The following is a 22,975-nucleotide window of genomic DNA, read 5'->3' as shown; positions in this document are numbered from 1 at the left end:
CAATCAATAAAATGTTCACAAAAAGCTTTCTACAAAGTAGTATTATGTCATACACATTTTTTTCCAAATATAAAATTCAGAATTCACAATGGTATATATAGTATGACCTCATCTATATAAAAATGGATTGACAAAAGACCAGAATGAAAAACACCCCCGTGGTTATCTCTAGCTGCCACAATCATTCATTCCTTTCTACACCATCACAAGTGTATTAATTTCTAGATTACTCAAGTATTACTTTTATAAAAGAAAAAGAATTAAAGTATTAACATTGTCAAATTGCTTTTAAATATGTTTTGATATAATACAATTTGCCTTTATTATTATCAGCTGGAAAACAAAACTCTCTTAAGGCCAATTTACCTTAGAGAATACAGGGACATTTAACTGGCTCATTTACAAGAGGCTGTGTGGTCAATCCATCTGAAAGTTAACAATATGGCCCATCTCCAAGCACAGAGGGCAGGGCAGAAAGCCAGGGAGCAGGGTGGTAAAGGAAGAAACTGGTGAGGCTGCTTTCTCTTTAGTCTGTCCATTACAGCCTAACTTCACATTTTTGCTTGGAATGTTGTGACTCCTTGAAACAACTGAGATTTTCACGTTTAAATAAATTCATAAATATATTTGTGGGAAGCCCAGGTGGCTCAGCAGTTTAGCGCCACCTTCGGCCCAGGGTGTGATCCTGGAGTTCTAGGATCGAGTCCCACATCGGGCTCCCTGCATGGAGCCTGCTTCTCCCTCTGCCCTGTGTCTCTCCCTCTGTGCCTCTCATGAATAAATAAATAAAATCTTAAAAAATAATAATAATAAATAAATATATTTGTATATATTCTATATTCTCATTATTGCTCACTCAAATGTTCATCATTAAGTAACCAGATTTATAGGAAAGAATTTTATTTCGGGCTTGACCTACTCAGATAATCCAATAAAGTATGTTCATACTTTATTAAATATACTTTTAAATGAAACTAGATTTTAAAAAGCCATACTTAGAGATCTTAGAAATCATCTCATTAAAATGGCATTTAAACAATGAAAATGACTGTCAGAGGGCAGCCTGACAGCCTGCCTATAAGTGGATCTCCAGATTTCTAAGAAATGCTCTATTTTCTATTGCTTACATTACCAAGGCTTTAAAAACTGGACAAAGAACCAAACTTTTATATGATGGGCTAACACAATAGTTTTTACAAACAAAAATGTACTTTTTGATGGGTAAGTAGCTTTTCAGTCTTTCTTTGGAGGGCCTGAGTTCCAAAGTGTTGCTGACTTCCTAACACCCTGTGAGCCATTCCTCATTTTTCACACATGATTTAAGTTATAACTTTAATTTAAATGTTGATGTCACTGAGATTATAATTCTTGAAAAAAATCAATTCAAAGTCTACAAAGACTTGTTAAACTTGTTTTGAATTCTCCTAGACACAAAAGTGGGCAAATGTGGTATGTATACCTGTAACAGATGCTGAAGAGATCTCTTACCATACATGGTACAGTGTATACTTTCTTAAAAAGCTAACTTCAATAACTTTTCTTTTCAATAAATGCTTCTCAATTCTTAAAAAATGACTTTACAGAAACATGATACCAATATTTATTCTAGGTACTCATTTCATTCATAAAATTTTTGTGCATAAAAATCATTCATCTAAAATCGGTGGTGTCACTCTCATCACAGAAACGATGTGTCAATCTTAGGTGTAATAATTTAAGAGCATATTTCAGACAGTTTTCCTTTCCAATATATCCTTGAAATATTTAAGAAACCAACCAACAATTTTAATGCAAGCCATTACCATTTACAGTTATAAATTATTCAGTCATTGAATATTGTACCAAAGACAATAACATGTTTAGAATTTTTTTAAAAGAGCCATTTTAAAATTCTGTTTTAGAACAGAGGTTGAAAACTATTTATAGTAAATTAAGCTGAAGTCAAAAAATCTCCTGGACATTATGTTGTTGATTTATACCCAGACTTTTTTTTAAATACAAAACCCCATTTAAAATGTGACAGTTGTCTATTATTATATATCTCCGTATGTCCTTACTTGACATGTTTTTTTCCCCTCATTTCAAAAATGGCAAACCCAATATCTATGACGCAACATAGAAGTGAGCCAAACTTCAATTTTGTTTTCTAACGCATTTTTCAACTTGTTGATATAAATAAGAAATAAAATTGGGCTTGAGAACTTTCACACATATATGTAGATACATGTGTGTATTAACATGCATCTCCACAAGATATCCACTTACAGTAAGTTTAAAGTAGCCAACTGAGATTTCATAATTACTATGAAGATTTCTTACATGGTATGCACACACAATCAAGACAGTTTCACCATATTCTTTAAATATACCATTTGAGAAATCATTCAAAAATATACCTGGAGTCTTAAGCAAGACTTGTATCACAATGCCTTGAAATGTTACCATAGACAACTAATTTAGTGACCTAATTTATTCATAATTATTATTACAATTAATAGGTACTATGATACCCTCTAGTGGGGCAGGCAGGTCATACCTCTGATAATAAGTTTCAATCGCTTCTGAAGTATGATGTTTGGCATGTGTTCTTTTAATATGTTTCTGAAACAAAACAAAAAAAGATCTTTATGTTATGTCACACATCAGGTTCAAGAACAGAATGACATATTTCTTTATCCCAATATCTAGCACACTGGGCAAGGTGAATAAAAGAGTTTGGGGATTTAGGTGGGTGATAGGTCTTTTTTCCTTCTATTCAATGAATCCATGCATTTCAATCTCTACTGCATGGCAGAGATGTCTTCAGACTGCACAAGGTACAGTGTATGTTTAAAAGCCAACAGGGTCGTAGCAATTGAATCTAAATAAGTTTGCTTAGGGTTGCAGAGGGCAAAGGAAAACTTGTTCCCTCTTTCAACCTTTGTATTAATTTTCCCTCGATTCAATTCCATCTAAGTCCTCTGCACTCTAGTTTTACAACCCAATTGCCATTTTTAACCAGGAAGAACATTGCTTAAAAACAACTTATTTGAAAACTACAAAAAGTAATTCCATAGAGACTTGCCACTTGACTGACACCTGTCATCTCATGATAAATGACTCCATTTTCTGCCTCTCTTGCCTTCTGCCACTCCAGCAATGGTCATTTATCATCATCTCTGTCAGCAATGGAAAGCAGCACTGACAGTGCAAGTCAGCAAACATTTAGCACATGGAACGACGCAACACAGGGAAATTATTATTGTCAGAATAATAATGGTTTAGCATAATTTATTACAGGTCCACCAAATAAGCAAAGGCTAGATGTTATTAGACAGATGGATGGGTAGGCTTGGCAGGCCTCCACTGAGACGCAGGCGGTGCTTGATGTGGAAAGGAGAACATCCTCCAACCCAATCAGAGAGCTGGCAGTTCAATTACAAAGAAATAAAGGGACATTCATCATTCAATTAGGCACCTGTCAACCCTCACAAAGGAGAAAACTTCTAACCTGGTACTCCTGGGAGAAGATGCTCAGCAGAGTGGCCTGCGATTGACTGGAACAAATAAAAGAAGGACAAAGTTAATTACTGGAGTGCACGGCAAAGAAACAAAAGAGAAAGGAGCTTCAAAGGTAGGCCTGCTGCCCTGTAATCTAACAGAACATGAAAACAAGTGTGGAAAAGTTGTTCCAGATGAACACCTCAAACAAAGGCTTCCTGCTGCTAGGTCAAGGAGACAGAGAAAGGGAAGGGGGAAAATATGGATGGTCTTAGAGCAAATGCTCATACGATTTGGACATTTTGTAACTTTAGAACGATTCTAAATCATGTCTGTAGTGCACAGTTATGTTAAAACAGATCAAAAGGAAGTAAGGTTTATTTCCCTTTATAAATGATAAGAGTCAAACCCTATAAACAGTGGAGGACATGCGGTTCACTTTCTGGCAACAGTCTAAATTTACTTTGTTGGTGGACAGGTATCATCTGCAGCGAGCACAGAGTCAGGTGTAAAAAACTTTGGTCTTCACTAGAAGTATAACCAAGAGACCACTGGGACATTTCTACTGACACCAACGGGCTTTGAAAATGGAAGCTTTCGCAGTAGAAAGCCGAGGTCCTGGGAGTGTGTCATTCCCAAAGACTGCCATGAGCCTTATTCATCTAAGACTCCATGCAATGTCAAACACCTGGCAGGGAAGCAACCTGGAAAACACTCTTCCCAAGTGGGACTTTTCCTCTCACAACTGGAATTTTTTTTTTCTCTAAAAAGCAATCAATATCCTACTGCTACTCTTTTTGATTGCCCTCTGTAGATATATCTACCTTATCACACATCTCAAGAACAATTAATTATTTCTGATATATTTTCCTACTAAATGCTATCTGAACAAATTACAGCATTAATAATTCAACTTTTATGGTACACCAAAGCACTAGGAATAATTAAGATTTTTCTATGCGTGAATGAAACCTCTTAAGCTCATCACAGGTAATTTGGAGAGTGTGAAATACAAACAATGACACCATATTTCTTTACTCGCTGCCACAATGTTGTCATCTTCTGCACACTGTCAAAGGTTTGGCCTCGAACCCCTTTCCATTCTCATCAGACTACAAAAAAATAGGTTAAAAAAAACACAAACACTGTAAATGTTCAGCAAGGAAAACCAATCATTACTAAAGAACTGCTTCAATAACTCAAATGCACTAAAACTGAATAAAAAATTATAAACTTGTTATAGTCTATTTTTTTTCAGTTTCCCTTTAAAAATAGAAACCACCTTTGAAAGAGCCAATTTTACATGTAAAAATCTTCCTATTATTCCTGGCTTGCCTGAACTTCATAAGAAATGATATAACCCAGTAGCGTTTTCTGACAACCAGCTTCTGAAAAAAAAAGAGTGGCAAGATTAAGCCCAGATCTTTATAAACTACTGAATAAGTCAATATGTTATATATTTATGTGCAATAAATAGACCCTCTCCTCATTGTACAGCAAAATATATTTAGGTTAGCCATTTGATGATAGGCAAAACATCAGTCTCTAAGTGTCAGAAAATATGATGGAAATAAATATGCTTGTAATGGGCAAGTTGGGGACCAATGACTACTGAAGAGGGAACAAAACTGTGAATAAAACAAAAGCGTAAGCGTGGAGGCCCAGAATGGGAAAAGTAAGAGATAGCTGGGGAAGTAAGTCCAGGAATAAACAGTTTCATAGTGAGAAGCTGGTTAGGAATTGAGGAAACTGTAAAAATGGAGGATGAGACAATGTCTTTAGCTAGGAAATGGTCTTTCAACTGCTTAGAATTCAATTCAGTGGAAACTGTGGACAGAGCCTATGGAGTAACCCATTTTCTCAATGGCCAATGGAGTTAAAGAGAAGATTCCAGGAGGAGATAAAACTGACCTAGATATAAAGAGAGCCAATGAGGGGCACCTGCGTGGCTTGGTTGGTTAAACATCTGCCTTCAGCTCAGGTCATGATTTTAGGGACCTGGGATCCAGCTCCTGTCGGGCCCCCTGCTCAGTGGGGGCCTGCTTCTCCCTCTCCCTCTGCTGCTCCCCCTGCTTGTGCTCTCTCTCTCTCAAATAAACAATCTTTAAAAAAGAGAGAGAGAAAGAGAGAACAAATGACATACTTAGCATAGTAAAAAGGACAGACAGACCTGGGTATAAAATACTTTGGGTTTGGTTGACTAGATGAAGCTGTAGAGAGCTGAATGTCCTCTGCTAGGTTACTTGCCAACCAAGCTATGTGTTCCTTTATGTGCTGAGCTTACAGAATAATGTTAATAAGACTCACACCTTAAAGAGCAGTAAAGTATTAGTGTAACCAAGACACTGACTCCAGTGTATATCATTTGTTACTCTCCTCTGAAGTATTAATTCTGAGAAGATATTCCAAATGGAAAGAGGCAAGTGAAGACTAGAGCAATCACAATCTTCAAGTGTACAGCAGTGAAGAGCTTACCATGTCTGCTCTTCCCCCTCCCAGCGTTTGATTTGACTAGCTAAGAGTGCATAAGTTTTGGTATAAATTCAACAATTACCAGGTTTGCAAGGAATATGGTTTATAGCCAGAGGGGAGAAAAAGATACTGCATAACCATAAAGTCTGTTTTGAACACCACAGTCAATCAGTCGGCAGTAGTCTCTAAGCATCTATAATGTCCTGAGGTCATGGGTAGGGGGAAATAAGCCCTCAAAATAAAAATAAAGAAAAAAAAAACTAAGTAACCAACTTAGAGGAGACTTTCAACATGTATGTGCAACTGAAAAAGCAAAAATTACAACACTGTCAAGTACCAATGTATTCTTTAGGAATCTAGTGAAACAAATCACACTCTAAATCCTCACATATTTCAAGACTGCATTGGCTTTGGAGCCTATATGTGTCGCTTAGCATATACGTGTTTTAGATTTACATGTTCAAAATTATGGTCACTTATTTTGAACAAATGCCCAAGATATATTATTAAAACCTCTTAAAAGATCACTTTTGTCTTTTTTTCCCATACTACTCTCCCAGGTGAAGCACCTCACCCTGCAGCTTTCTGAGAAAAGAAGAGCAAGCCAGTAGACTCCCAGAATGGCTATGTAAAACCTTGCCCAAGTCATGTTAGTGGCTACACAGAGCAGCAGTAGTCATATTGTAGCAGTGGGCAAACAAGAATGAGGTCAGAGCCAACACAAAGAGGATGGCAACACAGAAGATGGAAAGAGCTCGGGCCTTGAGAGCATTGTTGAGCTGCTCAACCAACCATGAATTGAACCGACTATGCTCCATACTTCTCCTGAGTAATCATATGTGCTTCCCTTTTTTTTTTAATCTTCAAAAAGAAGAAATAAACCCACTCAGGTTTCTATGTGTCCTGGATATAGGAGACATGATAGAGGGAGGCTGAGAAAACATACTCTATCATGATGACATGGGTATGGGATGCAATACTTGGAAAGGATTGTCCATTTCTGTACTTTATAATTCTCTTCTTAGGTGGCAGCTATATATTTGGCTTCCTTAAAATTGTTCCTCTGACTATCATTTTGTCACTAAATTGCTGTGAGATCATCAATTAGGGTGAGGGGGGATTTTTCCATATAGATTTTAAATATTGATGGGGTACTATTTACTCTCATTTTATATTGCATCCAGGGCTCTTCAAATGCCAGGTGTATGAAAGGGGATATACCAGTTCCTCATTCAATATTTAACTCAACATGTCCCCAAATCCATCCAGCTAAGATCTCAATAACTTGAAGGATATTACAGAAAACGAACACCAGAGGGTCTCCTGAGTGCTACAGAGACTAAGAGCAAACAGAGTTCGGCACAGTCTTAGTTGCCACATAACTTTCATATAAGGAGGCAGTCCTTATGTTCCCAGGTGGAGATTTAAAAAAAAAAAAAAATAGAATCTTGGGATGCCTGGGTGGCTCAGTGGTTGAGCATCTGCCTTTGGCTCAGGGTGTGACCTCAGAGTCCCAGGATCAAGTCCCACATCAGGCTCCTTGCATGGAGCTTGCTTCTTCTCCCTCTGCCTGCCTCTCTCTCTGCCTCTCTCTGTCTCCCATGAATAAATAAATAAAATCATTAAAAAAATAAAAATTAGTAAAAATCTATCTTAAAAAAATGTTTTTAAATAGAATCTTAAGGAAGAAGATATCACACATTTTACATTCTTCCTCTTCTCAAGTACACAACTTCTGAAAAAAGACCGTAAGAAAGTAAATATCATTACTGACTTTCCGAGCACCTTTTGGTAGAGAATCTGGGAAGCTTAAATGTCTACACTTTACTGAGCTCAAAATTCTCTGAGCAAAAGAGATATTATTTCTGGACTCAGAAAGTAGTAAAACAATTAAAGGGAGATGAAGCCAGGTCCTCCTATGAAGCAACATACTTGGAGACCTCACGGTTACAAGGTAAAACCTCCCTAAGTCTGTGAAAGAACACAATGGAACATTGGCTCTACACGGTTAGTGATTCAGAGTACTCGTCAAGGAAGATCTCCTATGATAGCAATGCATCTACCCTCGCTAGCTCCCACTTTCCTACACACCTACACACAAATCTGAAATGGAGAGCCCCCCACACACACTAAAATCAAGATGAAATGCAATGAGACAGCAAGACTTGGTACCAGAAAAAATACCACTAACTTCTTCCCCCCTCAGGAAAACATAATGCAAAATGCAAAGAATCTGGAGAGAGATTACTGAAGCTCTAATACTAAAGGCAGGGGAGGGGGCAGACAAGAGGAGAAAAATAGTTAAATTCAAGAAATAGAGAAATATGTATGCATTCTACCCACCCCCGTTTCCTCTCTTCCCAATTTTTAACTTCATATCAAGGTGGCAGTCTATAATTCATGCCCAACCATGGCGAATATTCCCACAAATGACTGTATGTATGGCACCATCAAGCTTAGCAATAATCAATTATCAAAAAGAAAATTTAGAAAGGCTGTAGTTGTTATATGTATGAAAAAAGAGTGGTTACTGTCCCAGACTCTTAACTAACCTTGCTGGTAATCTGAAGTCAACTATAAAACAACTCTACACCAAGAGCTAAAATTTAAATGGATATTTACTTTGTGCTAGACACTATACTGGGCACTTTTGTTTTACCCCCACAACAGCCCTTTGAGGTAGGTACTATTATCTTCCTTATTTTAAAGACATGGAAATGAAGGAAGGGAAGTTAGATAATACAACTGCTTATTTGTAGAGTGGGGAATTAAAATCCAGGTTCAATTCCCAAGCCCAGACTCTTCATCTCAGTGCTAATCTGCCTTACCCACATTTCCCAGAAATCAGTTCTACAAATCACATGTACTGATAACCCTGCTTGAGTATTAATATGGTATCACACTATGCTCCAGACAACCCTTCAAGGTAGGCACTCTTGCGTTTTTAATAGAAAATTGAAGCCATGGATATTTCAACCAAATTCCACGGCCTTAGACAATAGTCTACTTTTTTTAGAAAACAAATTGCGGTTTTCCTTTAACTAGCTATATAAAAATGCTGCTCTTCCTTGAGTGGAAAGATAAAGGAATTTCAAGAAACAGTCTAGGATTAAAAAATTGTTGGGTAATTTCCATTGTTCCTGCTGCAGCTAAGGTATATGTTGTTAATAACCACAGCATTGCCTGAAGATCCTCTATGTAACTACATATATGCTTTAGCTTAAAATGCTATTTACTGCACATAAAGCAGCTTTAAATCCTTCCCTGAATAACACAGTATAAATAATCTAGTCTTCTCTATAGAAGACAACACCCTCTACAGGTGTTAATTTTATTAAATAATATTTAATGAAGAGTGTTTCCTAGTTATAAAACAGTATATATTCTGTGTAAAATGAAGAGATATCCATTGTTAGCATTCTGGCATATATGCTTCCTGTGTTTTTTACTCTGTGTCCACCGTGTGTACGTGTGTGTGTATCTATACACACATAAACATTTTAAAAATTTTGTTTTTAATATACTTTTTTGTTTTTAACATACTTTTTTTTGTAACATACTTTTTTTTAAACATACGTTCATTACATAAGGTGTTAACAATGATCTACGCCATTACATCATCTTACTCTTTTTAAACTATTTTTATTGGGAATAAGACACTATAAGGAAAAAAATAGAGAACAAAGGTATAGCCAATGAATATACAAAAACCAAAACCATATAAAGCCATTAGGTGAACAAATAGAAGACTGCTGGCACCCCCAATAGCACGCTATTTGATCACCAAACTTTTCCTCTCACAAATGAACCTGATGTTTATGTTAATCCCTTTCTTACTTTTCTTTATAGTTTTACCACCCAAATAAGGATCACTAAGTTGTGTGGGTGTGCTTTGCCTGTGTGTAAACTTTGCATGAATGGAACCACACAGCATTCTCTTTTGTATCTGGCCACTATCGTGGGACATGTCCGTGAAAGTCATCCATGTTAATTTAAGTGCAGTTAAATCTTTTTCGCTGTTCTGCAGTGTATTCTATTGTTTAAGTATATACCACATTTATCTATTTTATTGTTGATGGACATGGGAAGTGTTTTTAGTTTTTTGCTAATGAAACTAATGCTGCAGTGAACAATCTTGCATACCTTTTGGTGCACAAGTGCACACATTTCTAATGAGTAGAAATATAGGAGTGAAATTTTGGGTCATCTGACATGCACATCTCTGGCATCAGTAGATACTGTCAAACAATTATTCAATGTGTTTGTAACAATTTTAAACTCCTACCAACTCTAAAGGAGAGTCCCCACTGGTGACCATCCTGGTCACCGAGCTTAGTCCTTAGTCTGTAGCTTGTCTTTTCATTTTCTTCACGTATGTTTTGAAGTGCAGAAGCTTTTCATTTTGATGAAATCCAATTTATCTATTCTTTATTTTGATTACTTACACTTTCTTTTTAAAGATTATTTATTTATTTATTTATTTATTTATTTATTTATTTATTCATTCATTCATTCATTCATGAGAAACACAGAGAGAGAGGCAGAGACACAGGCAGAGGGAGAAGCACGCTCGCTTGCTCCCTTGCTTCTCCAGGGAGCCTTATACGGGACTCGATCCTGGACCCCAAGATCATGCCCCAAGCTGAAGGCAGATGCTCAACCACTGAGCCACCCAGCAATTACTGATTACTCACACTTTCTGTGTGTCTCTTTTAAGAAATCTTTGCCCATCTACAGTTATGAAGATATTTTCATAGATTTTCTCTTAGAAGCTTAATAGTGTCAGCTCTTACATTGAGGCCTATGATTTATCTTGGATTAAATCTGTATATTGATAGGAGAAGCTGCAGTTTTTTTTTTTTTTAATTTTCATACAAATATCTAATTGACCACATACCATGTGCCCACCCTATTATCACTGTTGCCTTTGAGAAAACCAAATATCTGAACGTCGTCCATTTTGGGACTTTATAATCTGTTCCACTGATCGATATATTTATCTTTACACAGATACTATATTGTTTTGATGATTGTAGCTAAACAATGTACATTTAATGTAATTACTGATATTTTTAGGATTAAATCAATCATCTTACTAAATGCTGTCTTACCCACTACACATTCCCTGTCTCCTTTCTTGCCTTGGTTTTAGTTGTTTTAATACTTATTCTTCATTATTTGAACATTGGCAATTTGGAAGTGGTACATTCTTTACAAGTTATGCTATTCTTTTAATGATTATCATACATAATTACATGCCTCCTCAAATGATCAAGATTTCTTTTTTCCAGCAATTTAAAAAAATATTTTATTTATTTGAGAGAGAGAGAGAGAGCAGAAGCAAGGAGGAGAGGCAGAGGGAGAAGCAGACTCCCCACTGAGCAGGGAGCCTGACTGGAGGCTCAATTCCAGGACCCTGTGATCATGACCCTGAGCCAAAGGCAGATTCTTAACCAACTGAGCCACCCAAGCACCTCAATCAAAATTTATTAATTAGTGATTAACTGCTGCCTGGAAAATATAGAAACTTCACAACACTATCTACAATTCTCTATTCCTAAAACAAGATATTATGGGCACTGTTTTAATTCTGCATACATCTTAAAAATCACAAGACACTGCTATTATTTTACAGTGTCTGTTCATTCAGATATACCAACACATGTACCGTATCACTGCCCTTCATTCCTTCTTTCTCTACTCTTGCATCTGGAATAACTTTCTTTTAATAAATGCATCTGTACCAATGTGTAGGTAATGTCAAATTTTGGTTCTTTTAATGCTAATATTGTCATATTTCTCTACATGGTTTGATTTTTTTTTAACTTTTGTTTTTAGGATGTTTAACTATAGTATTTAGTAAACTCCTGCTTAGAATCTGTTGGACTTCTTAAATATGTGGCTGGATATCACTCATCATTTTGGGAATACTCTTTATCATTATTTCTTTAAACACTGCTTTAGCACTCTCTCTCCTCCTGAAACATCAAATAAGTGTATTGAGTCCCCCCCCCCCTTACTACTTCCTCCATCTCTTACTCTCTCTTCATATGTTCCACCTTTTTGTTATTCTTTGCTATTCTGTTATATTCTAAGTATTTTCTTCTGTTGTATCTTCCAGTTTACTAATTCTCTCTTCAATGGGGTCTAATTTACTGCTGAATCCATCCAAATTCAGTTTTTATATTTTCCACTTGTAGATTTTCTATTTGATTATTTTCCAATTAAGTTCCCTATAACATGCTACAATTTTCTTTTTTAACTTCTTGAATGAAGTACATTTCTTAAAATTCTGTTAGTATTCCAGTAAGTAGAGACTCTTTAAGTCTATTTCTACAGTTTCTACTAGCTCTCATTCATGTTTTCATGTCTACTTATGTGACTGAGTATATCTCACCAGATGTCATTTTACTTGAAAAACTGCTTTATAAATAATTTGAAGACTCAAATGATGTTATCTTTCTCCAGAGATAATTCTGATGTGATTTTAGGAGCAATATAAGTCTAGAATCAGCTTACTTCAATTTCAGGTATCAATTCTGGGGACCAATGAAGTGAACCTCAAGCTGACATGTAAAGCCGTTTTACTTTCAGTTCACATTTACTCCTAAGCTATGGCCCTTTAGGGTCCTATCTCAAAGCCTGGGACATTTACATGAACACCTACCTTTGGTGGCCTGTGATCTTTCAATCTTGTCTCCTAGCCCTATAAAGTTGTCAAAGGTTCTGTTCAGGACTTGACTATATCTCATGCAAGGGTAATTAAACTAGAGTCTAATGATTAAAAAGTTAGTCCCCTAAATGTCCCTATTTTCAGAAATTAAAAAATGCATTTCTGAAAGAAGAAATTATGATGGCAATAACAAAAATACATAAAAGTGAGCAATCATAGTGGTGATATAAACAGCTGTAAGAAATTTTTGCACAAATTAGATATTAGGGAGAAAAGAAAAGGGAACTGATTTTATTTTAGGAGATTCTAGCAAACTGGATATTATAGCTAACAAAATTTAAAAAGAAAAGAAATGAAAGATTCAAGAAGGAAGACTCGAAGAGGAGTTGGATAAACTGATCTTTAAGGCTTTTCTGTTCTAAGTCTGCCCTATTCTAAATATTCTGAGTTAGAGTCTTTAAGTATCTAGACTTCTTTCCTTTCTAATTAAATCTAGATATTAACTTTTTAGAATGAGTCATAACATAAATCAGACAAATAAGAAGCCTGGCTGACAAACACTCAATTTCTTGTGCTAAACCAAATGTCTGGTCATTTTTCCCTAAAGCAATCCCAGTAAGTTCAACACAACATATAAATAATAGATACATTTCTAAGAGGTGTTTATCAATTCTTCCTACAATGATTTCTTCTGATTTTTCCCTTATTTAATAAATCAGATTCAACTACATTATAAATGCTCAAATTAACTTTGTGGTAATTTTATTACGATTGTAGAGAGTGAGAGAGAGGTAGAGAGACAGAGAGAGAGAAAACAGATAATGATAGATGAATAACAATAGCCTGTATGTAGATATTTACAATCTTTCCCTTGTTGGTTAAAATTCAACTTATTCCCAATTCTACAGAAGAGTATTAGCTAGTATATCTTTCATCACTTTCTTCATTTACTTCCAAGCCAGCATTATTTCCCATCTTCGTAAGCCAAAACCTGCCTACCTTTCAAACTACTGTCCATCACTGATTCTCTTCATGACCTAGGGTCTTTATCCAGAAACCCTTTGTTTCTATAAATTCTATTCAGCCTCCAACCCACAGCAATATCACTTCTGCCCTCATTCCTTAACTGAAACAAAGGCCACTATATCCCAAAGATATGTTTTTGTCCTAGTTGACCTGATGGCAACATTTTGCACCTACTATCCACCTTTTCTTAAAATCTTTCCTCCCATGAATTCCAGGGCACTAATTTCTAATAACTTTTACTCCTACCCTGCTAGCCATCTCTCTTTCTCTCTTCCACTGGCTGCATATCTTCCTCCCTGCAGTTTTGTAGGGACATCTCTTCAACCTTCTTCTCTTTGCACCTCACATGCTCATGCAAGTAAAGCCACACCCTGCTCTGCTCCCAGTAACTACTTCCAAAACTCCCAAATATATTATTTCCAGCCTCCATCTCTACTCAGAATCAGTCCCAAGTTTTTAGCTCCTTATGGGACTTTTCACTTATTTGGCTACAAGTACCTTAAAGTTAAATTTACCACCACTCCCTTCCCAGAAATGAATTTCAGATCCAACCTCCTTTAAATCAATTATTACTATAAACACAAACACTTGAGCTAGAAATCTCTGGATCACTCTAGATTCTTTCCTTTCCCTCACCCCTGAAATATCTAACAAGTCACCAAGTCTTGTTGATTCTATCATTGAAAGTTGTTCACATCTGTCCCTACTCCCCTCAACTGCTAAATAGCTTCCTGATTCGCTTCCCTTGCTACAGGGCTTTACAACCTTTAATCCAACCTCCAATTTACCAACAACACTTCTAAAATACACATCTAATTACATTACCCATTGGGCCTGAAAATCCCAGGAGGTGTCAACTATCTATACAATGAAGTTTAAACTCTTCAGCAAAGCACTCTTTAGGCCCCTTCTTTCTAGCCTCTCACACTCTTTCCCACCTTCAAATCCTGAAACAGTTTACAGCCTAATCTTACCATATCACTATAAATTACCATATTCTTTCCAGAGTCTAGACTGTTCTTCTTTATTCTATGTGGGAGAACTTTTACTCTTTAGAGTAATAAGTGGACTCAGGATACTCCTGCAGAACATATTATCACTATTAAATCAAGTTATTTTAGTGAAAGGAGTATCTCAAGAGATGAGATATCATAGGATTTCTAACCCTCTCATTTTAGAAGCAATAAAAGTAAAGGTAATAGAGATGAAATGATTTACTCAATGTTACAGAAAGTGTTATTTTTCATCAGTTACAGATAAATCAAGGAAAAAATAAGTTGTGCTACAAGCGATACGTAATGGAGTAATAGCGTGTTGAAGTCATTTTAACAGATGGGAATACCACATATTTTTGTTATTTCAGTAATCATAATGTATCTATGACCCATGTGCATAGGCTAAACCATAAATACAAATAAAAAAGTAAAACATGCTAGAACACATGTTATATACCCAGGAGATCCCAAATCCACAAAGTTCACACTTCTTACCACCAAATGATGTGATGAATGGGAAATCAACATTATGATTTTTCCCTCTATGACAGTTCTTTGTTTCTAGTACAAATGCAAAATTTTAAATGTGACCCTACAATATGAAAAGTGATGGTTTCTCCAGGTAATGTGTAATTTTCCCTGATTTAGGACCATTTTTCAGTCCTTCAGAATATTAGTTTTCTCTTAGACATTTCTGGTAGACATCTTCATGTGTTCCACAATTATTTTCTAAAAAATGGAGACCATTGAAAGCTGTACTGTCAAGGGAGCACCAATAGGAACAATTGCTGTTATTCTGGAAATGCTTAAAGTCTAGTTGTGAAAATCACTTAATATTTCTAAGTCTTAGTTTCCCCATCTGTACATAGATTTATGACTTTAGAAAGCATTTTCATCTTAAAAGTTCTAGGATTTTTATCAATTCTACAACTTTAAAATTTCTCTCTGCTTATAGCCCTAAAGCATTTAAGTATAGTTCATCAAAAAACTGTGCCTTAGTCCTAATAATAATGACTTGTAATCATGTTGACACTGGACATTTCTTTGTGGGCCTAACATAACAGGTCTACTCTAGGTCAGTAACTAGAGTGATTAAACTGTTTATTAAGACTTCTAAGCATTTAAAGTAATCAGACCACAGGGTGAGAACATGAAGGAAAATAATTAACTCCTTTCATTTACCTGTGATTATAAGGTACCACGTCCCCCAGTAGAGGTTAAATAATCACCTCTCGGGTCTAACACAACTATTTTACCTGTTGAAATCCCAGTCTCCCCCAAATTACCTTATTTTTTTTATATACAAACTGAAGACAGATGTTTAATAAAAGAGCCACCAGAATCTTAATCTGAAAAGTTGATTTTTAACAAAATATATTTTTACATGTAAAAATATATGCATATATAACAATATTCAACCTAACAATTATTCAAGTGGCAAAAGAGGGGTTTTATTGGTTGTTCTTGGGTTTTTTTGTTTTTTTGGTTTGGGTTTTTGTATTTTTAGGAGATCTCTTGCTTGAATTAAATTATCCCAGGAAGAGACAAGCAGGCCCTGAAGAACTAAAAGGGCCCCACTTCTTTTTAGGAACTTCAAATTGAACGATTGGTTTGGCTCTTAAGATTTTTATCATGGTGGCTGATGTCGTGGGAAATAAAGGTAATTCTTAAAATCAGTTTGGTTTCACAAGGGAATTTGTCAAAAGGGTTCAAAATACAAAATGAGATACCAAAAAAACAATAATATCAATTTGTATTACAGTGACAAAAATGACTTCTCTGAAAAACCACCCTCAGCACAATTCAGTAAGTAATCTATGATATTATTATCATGAATGGGATGAGATCACTGTTACCACTAGCCAATAATGGTTATCTTTCTATACCGCCATATCACTTTTGGCTTTTCTTCTGCAAAAGCCTCAGACCTAAAGCAACACCAAATACTAATGCTAACTTTTCCTCATCATGTACACTGCTAAAAAGAATACGGATTCTGATCCTCTTCAAATCGTTTTCTTAAAAGAGCTACTTATCATAACCAAATAAATTCATTTTGCTTTCTCAAGCATTTATCTTAAAAATAAAATGAATGAATGAACATCTTGAGGCTCATCTAATCCTTTGACCATAAAGCTACTAGTCTGTATTTAATAAACATAATTGCTTCTGTAACCTTTCCACAGAGTAAAAAAGTTTAGACTATTGTTTAAAACCATTTAAACATTTTTTTATTCTTTTTCTGTACAGGAGTATGTGTTCTGTACTCCCAATCCTTCTTAATTTAGTAGGTCACAGAGACCTTATATAAAATTAGTAAAAATGATTGGCTACATTCACTTTATAATTGTTTTGATTTATAAAAATCACCCTATCATCTTTACCACTTTCTTCCTAAACACATTTTCAGTTATATTAATATAATAGTATTCACAATTTCATGCTCTTTCCTTGTTTTTTATCCCCTACTCTCAACCTCTAGTTACCGAACTGATGCTTTTCATTTAAGAATTTAACAAAGAAATGCAGGAATTTGCAAAAAAGTAACTTCCTTAGAACTTAGTGCTTTTACATAGCCTCACTAGTGATCTTATGAGGTCAAGCAAACTATCTGAAGCTTTAGATGCTGTATTTTCCCTACTGCATTAGTTTGAAAAAAAAAATGTAGATTTTCAGACTTCTCTAAAAACATCATCATCATGATGATATGGACTATAATTAGTCTACAACCACTTCACTTTAATAATAAATGCTGAGAATATTAAAACAACAAATGGAATGCCTTAAGATGCATTAAGCTCTTCTCTTATTAAACACAAAATTTTAACTCTTAACCACAAACCTTTTATTCTTAATTCACGATCAAATCCTTCTGGCAGTTAATCTCAGCACTTAATGTCATTCACTCCAATAAAGCCAATTTTAAATGGCTGTAAATGCCTTCCCTACTTCTCTGTGTGTCTTCACAGAAACTAGAAGACGAACAGAGATGATGGAGTTCAGTTACTATGACTATGCACAACACAATTACGCTTCTTATACACTAACTTCTGCTATAATATCCTATTTTGTAACTTTTCCCCATTTCTGTTGAACTCCATCAGTCTAATAAAGCGCAGATGCTCAACAAATACCTACTATCTTGGTGATCAGGTGATGATGGATGATGACAAAGATACAATGAGAGTGAAGAGCTTTGTAGGTATCATGCTCTGTATTATTTAATTATCAACACTAAAATAACAGAAATAGTAGTATTTAAGAAACTGAGGGGCAGGGGTAAAGTATCTTAACCAAATCAATGAAACCAGCATGTGAACATAGCTACTTTGGCCTCAAACCCTATGTTCTTAATATGGCATCCAAGAAATAAAATTACTTTCAAGAACCAGTGGACTAACATCATATAATTCTTAGTTGCAAAACAACCTAGTTTCAACAACAATAAAAAGGATCCTACACCACAAGCTTCCACCTTTTCTCCATAAAGTTCAATTCAGCAGATACGAATTCATCACCCAGTAAAGTTAATGTGCAACTAGTGGCTTTAAATGAATATATCTTTAGCTATAATTTGAAATGAAAAAAATTACATGTAAAGCTATATTAACACTATGTTTATAATTAAGCTTTAAGTAAGCATATGTTTAAGGTCTATAAAAGAAGACATAATTGTAAAAAATGTGTACGAGTTTAAAGTTACAGGTGATTTATTTTCTTATGGTTTTAATCTTATTTACATAAGAAATAAAAATTCAGAGGGGGAAACATACTTTTTTCTTGATATGTATATAATATCCTAAAAATGTGACTGGGCTTCATGTATGTTCCAAAATATACCAACCAATCAAACTATAGCAAATATCCCTTATCCTACAGAATTGCCACTTATATTGTATAAGATTCTTCTCAAATCTCAATGTGCCCAATGCTTGAGCAGTGCCAAAGAATTATGCGCCTCAATATTTAGAAAAGCCTGATTTTGATATAAGAAGCCTAAATTCTCTTTTCAGGCACAAAAATGACCTCCAGAGGAAGGAGGAACTCCCTTCCCAGATCAGAGGAAACCAGAAAGACTGCCTTCTCTGACACAAATGCTAAGGTAACTCAAGACAGCACCCACCTGGGGACGTGCTTGCTGTACCTGGTTCCTTCTAGAGCTACATGACCTCATCCTGGGGTCTACCCACAACTTCCAGACCCAAATTAACATCAAGGAGGAAGAATCTAAGTACCTTCAGCCAAGCATCCCAGCACTTGATAAGGTTAAGTCCAATTTGCCATTATCTTGGCTCATTTCTTCAGACTCAGCCCACAGACTGCTGAGCTTCCCAGATTTTTTGTTTTGTGTGTGTGTGTGTGTGTGTGTGTGTAATGGGAATCTTGACTTTTCAAACCTCTCTAGTATTATGGTTATTTGAGAATTTGCTCTTGACAGGGACTTAAGTCTCATCCCTGGCCCAGCCTGGCTGTTGGGTCCTGCTCCCCATGATGGAGGTCCCTACAGGTGCCTCTCTCTACTTCACAACACCTACTCTGTTTGCTCCCATCTTGTTCTAAACCAGGTAAAGGGAGAGAGGACATCTATAGGCATGTCCACTTATCCCCATCCATCCCACAAGCCTACTGCATTCCCCTAAGGAAAACTGGATCATGCCCAGCTTTGCCCTACAAGTGACAGTAAAAATGCTGAAAAATCCACCTGAATAAAAACCCTTTCAGTTCTAAGATACACACATCAGGTAATATACTGAAATCTATTTTTAAGCATAAGCACATTGAAAAGAATCAAACATAGGTGATGCTATGAAGAAAGTAACAAACACCTTATTTTCAAAGTTTTTTTCCTCAAGTTTCCCACATATAAAATTCTAACCACTTATGGGTAGTCATCATTTCAAATGAATTGTGTCAAATGAAAAGGGAAAAAGAAAGATACATTTACCATAAGTGTAATTTATGGTCTTACTAAATCCAGCAGACTGAAGGATTTCATTTAGTCTATCATGAATTCTTAGACCAAAGCAATTCTATTAAAAGCTCTTGAAGAAAAACAAAACAAAACAAAACAACACCAAAAAAAAAAAAAAAAAACACTTGAACTTGTTAGGTCAGCCAACAAAACCTTTTCCCAAATATTACGTCAGATATCACATTTCCTACATTTTTGAAAAGCTAACACACTAAGTAAGGAGTCTGTCCCTCTAAACGGGGCGTGGGGGGGGGGGTGACAATTTAATTTTTTTTAAATGAAATTTTTTCCCATGAACTAAAAGAACAAGTATAATATTTTATAATTTCAGATACACAGTCTTAAAACAATACTAGGTATTGGCTGGGCAAGACTAACATTACTCTATGCAGATTAGAAATCATAGGCTCAGAAAAATTACCAAAATATACATAGAAGCATCTAGTTCCTAAAGAATTGAGCCTCTCAAAATTCAATCCTGTAACCAAAGTACCAGCTCCTCCTAGTTCACCTTTCCACCATGTCTAAGATGTGGCTTTCATCCTGATGGCTAAGGGGAGTGGTATCATCGTCATTCCAGACAATGAGATGAAGTTAGTCTATATAGCACGCTGCTTCTCACATTTTCCTGTATGCTCATCTTCCTTATCTGATAGTTTCTCTTTATATTGTCTCACTGGCCCAATGTTAAATTCAGCTAGCTGAGACACCATAAAGGCAAATGTTATCCTTTGGAATTGCTTTTAGAATACAACTATGAAGGAGGATAATCTGGAAGTTTCCAAAATGACTATATTAAACCTGAATTGTACCAGAATTTGGACAATTACACAATGTTCCAGGAAGAAAACCAGAGGAAACCATGTGGCTTCAAACCAAAAAATAAAGAAGCAAACAGACCCAGCTGAGAAAGCCTGTGTTCTTAAAAATCTTAATTTTAAGCATTCAAAAATGTACCTGGATGGCTCTTTCACTAGCTGTTGGGGGCACTAGCACTGCTATTCAATAGCTCTCAATAGAATTGCTTTGGTCTAAGGGCTCATGAAACCCTTCAGACTGGTGCATTTACTGAGCTGATAAATAAGTCTCATGTTGAATTTTAATTTAAAGTATTCTTCCTTTCTTTGTCTGCTTTTTCCCCCCATTAGATTCTGCATTCTTTAAGGCAAGGGATCTTTCTATCTTTACACCTTTTAAACTTTACATCACCAACATTTAAGCACAAGATCTTTTTTTTTTTTTTATTTTTTTATTTATTTATGATAGTCACACACACAGAGAGAGAGAGAAGCAGAGACACAGGCAGAGGGAGAAGCAGGCTCCAGGCACTGGGAGCCCGATGTGGGATTTGATCCCGGGTCTACAGGATCGCGCCCTGGGCCAAAGGCAGGCGCCAAACTGCTGCGCCACCCAGGGATCCCTTAAGCACAAGATCTTGAACATACTAACATTTCAGAGGTTGATCTAAAAGAATAACCCCCCTCTTCTGATTCTTTAACATCTGCCTACCTCTACACCAAACACATATCCATTTGCAAGGAAATGCAAAAATACTGCAGCTCATAGCACACAGAATAAATATTCATTAAGACAACATTGGGATGCTTGGGTGGCTCAGTCAGTTAAGCGTCTGTCTTTTGGCTCAGGTCATGATCCCTGGGTCCTGGGCTAGAGCCCTGCCTTGGATTCCCTGCTCAGCAGGGAGTTTGCTTCTCCCTCTCTCTCTTTCCCTTGCCCCCTACCCCCACCCCAGCTCATGCTCACTCGCGCTCTCTCTTTCTCTCTCTCAAATACGTAAAGAGAATCTTAAAGAAAAAAAAAGAAAGACAGCACGTGAACATATAACAGAGAGAACATTGGTATAAAGGGGAAGACTTATTGTTTCCAAAAATTGTGGTGCTTCAAAGCAAGCAATTTCAAGCTTTTTAAGAAAAATAAGAGAGTAAATGCTACTAATTAATTTTTAAGGACTAGAAATTTTGGCTATACCAAATACAAAAGAAACACTGAATCTGATTTAGGCTTTGCTGTCACTGTGAGAAAAGGACTACAATATCACAAAGCACATAATAATCATTACCATTTTAAAGAGATGGCAATAGTAGGATCAATGACTTCAAGGGAAACAATGTTCAAGGCCAGACTATGCATAAGGATACCTGAAAAGAGCACTATGACCTGTTCCTTATGTAATCAATTAACCCACCCTAACCCAACTTTCTACCTTTACAACAGGCAGGTAGATAATGCAAATGAGTCATTGTAGGGAATCTGTAAAAGCCACGTCTGAGCCTAACTCAGTGAGATCAAATCCAGAACCAGGAAAGTAGAGATGCTGGGTATAATAAAGCGTCAACCTTATGAAAAGCTACCTGCCTCATCTGCAATCAGCGAGGTATACACTTTGAAAGAGCTTTGAATATGGTGAACAACTTGGTCTGACCCACCTGTAATCTGACCTCTGATCCTTATACCCCAGGATTCCAATCTAATAAAACACAGCATCGCTGCCTTTACATCAGATGGGGTGAGGTACAGCTGCAAGGGACAGAAAACTCAAATGAACTATAGATTAAACAAGACAGAAATATGTCTCTTCCAGCACAGAATCCTGCTCTAGGAAATCCTTGGGATCCAGGCTAGCTTCCAGCTCAATACACCATCTCTAGGATGCACCCTTACTCCTACAGTTAATATAGTGGCATCCCAACAGCAAGATGGAGAAATAACTTGAAGAAGAGAGACGGGGCTGGGCTATCTTGTAAAGAAGGTTCTGGAACTTTACAATAGCCAGAACTCGGTCCCATGGCCACGCGGGCTGTGAGGGAGCCTCTGTTCTGGGAAGTTGTATGCCTGGATAAAATCGAGCACCCTGTCAACATGAAAGAAGGGAAGAACAGATATTGGCGGAAAACAACAATTTCTGCCACAAGCACAGCACTCTACAAGTGAACTCAACAGTCATAAACAAAGCTGCTATAATCATCATCAATGTAGGTGGCTAAAAATTAACTCCCTGCCTTGATTCTCCTAACTATGATTTAATAAATCCAAGCCTCTTTTAACTCTTGGTATATGATATTCCTTTGAGAGTACTCTCCAATTATTATTATAAGGAATTTCATTTCTAAAACACCATTAGTGAGCAACAGAATTTAGGGTTGGAAATGCTACAAATTAAATGACTCGTTATTCATTTGACAAAAGGCAAAGGCTTCTCTGTTTTCAGTTCAAGACATAATCCTCTAAAATTATTAAGAGAGAAAATCCTAAGAGTTCTCATCATAAGAAGAATTTCTTTATTCTTTCTTTTCTTTTTATTATATCTACATGAAAAGTTGCATGTTAGCTGAAACT

At 36.1% G+C, this 22,975-nt stretch overlaps 1 protein-coding gene across 15 annotated transcripts in view; it reads right to left on the bottom strand.

Moving 5' to 3' along the window:
* Positions 1-22,975, bottom strand: part of CDIN1 (CDAN1 interacting nuclease 1) — a 227,512-nt gene that overhangs the window by 171,295 nt on the left and 33,242 nt on the right. For 14 of the 15 annotated variants that reach the window (XR_005381433.1, XR_005381434.1, XR_005381432.1 and 11 more), the window contains exons 2-3: positions 3,491-3,536; positions 2,537-2,601 (exon numbers count right to left, since the gene is read on the bottom strand). Coding sequence is in view for 8 of the 15 variants with exons in the window: in XM_038579980.1 (XP_038435908.1) it covers positions 2,537-2,601; positions 3,491-3,536 (111 nt within the window). In the remaining 7 variants the exon portion in view is untranslated. The remainder of the gene's footprint in view (positions 1-2,536; positions 2,602-3,490; positions 3,537-22,975) is intronic. The other variant, XM_038579988.1, reaches the window with a different exon arrangement.

This window comes from Canis lupus, chromosome 30 (genome assembly GCF_011100685.1).
Source record: "Canis lupus familiaris isolate Mischka breed German Shepherd chromosome 30, alternate assembly UU_Cfam_GSD_1.0, whole genome shotgun sequence".
In the NCBI taxonomy this organism is placed as follows: domain Eukaryota; kingdom Metazoa; phylum Chordata; class Mammalia; order Carnivora; family Canidae; genus Canis; species Canis lupus.
This window is presented reverse-complemented; position numbering and strand designations above follow the sequence as displayed.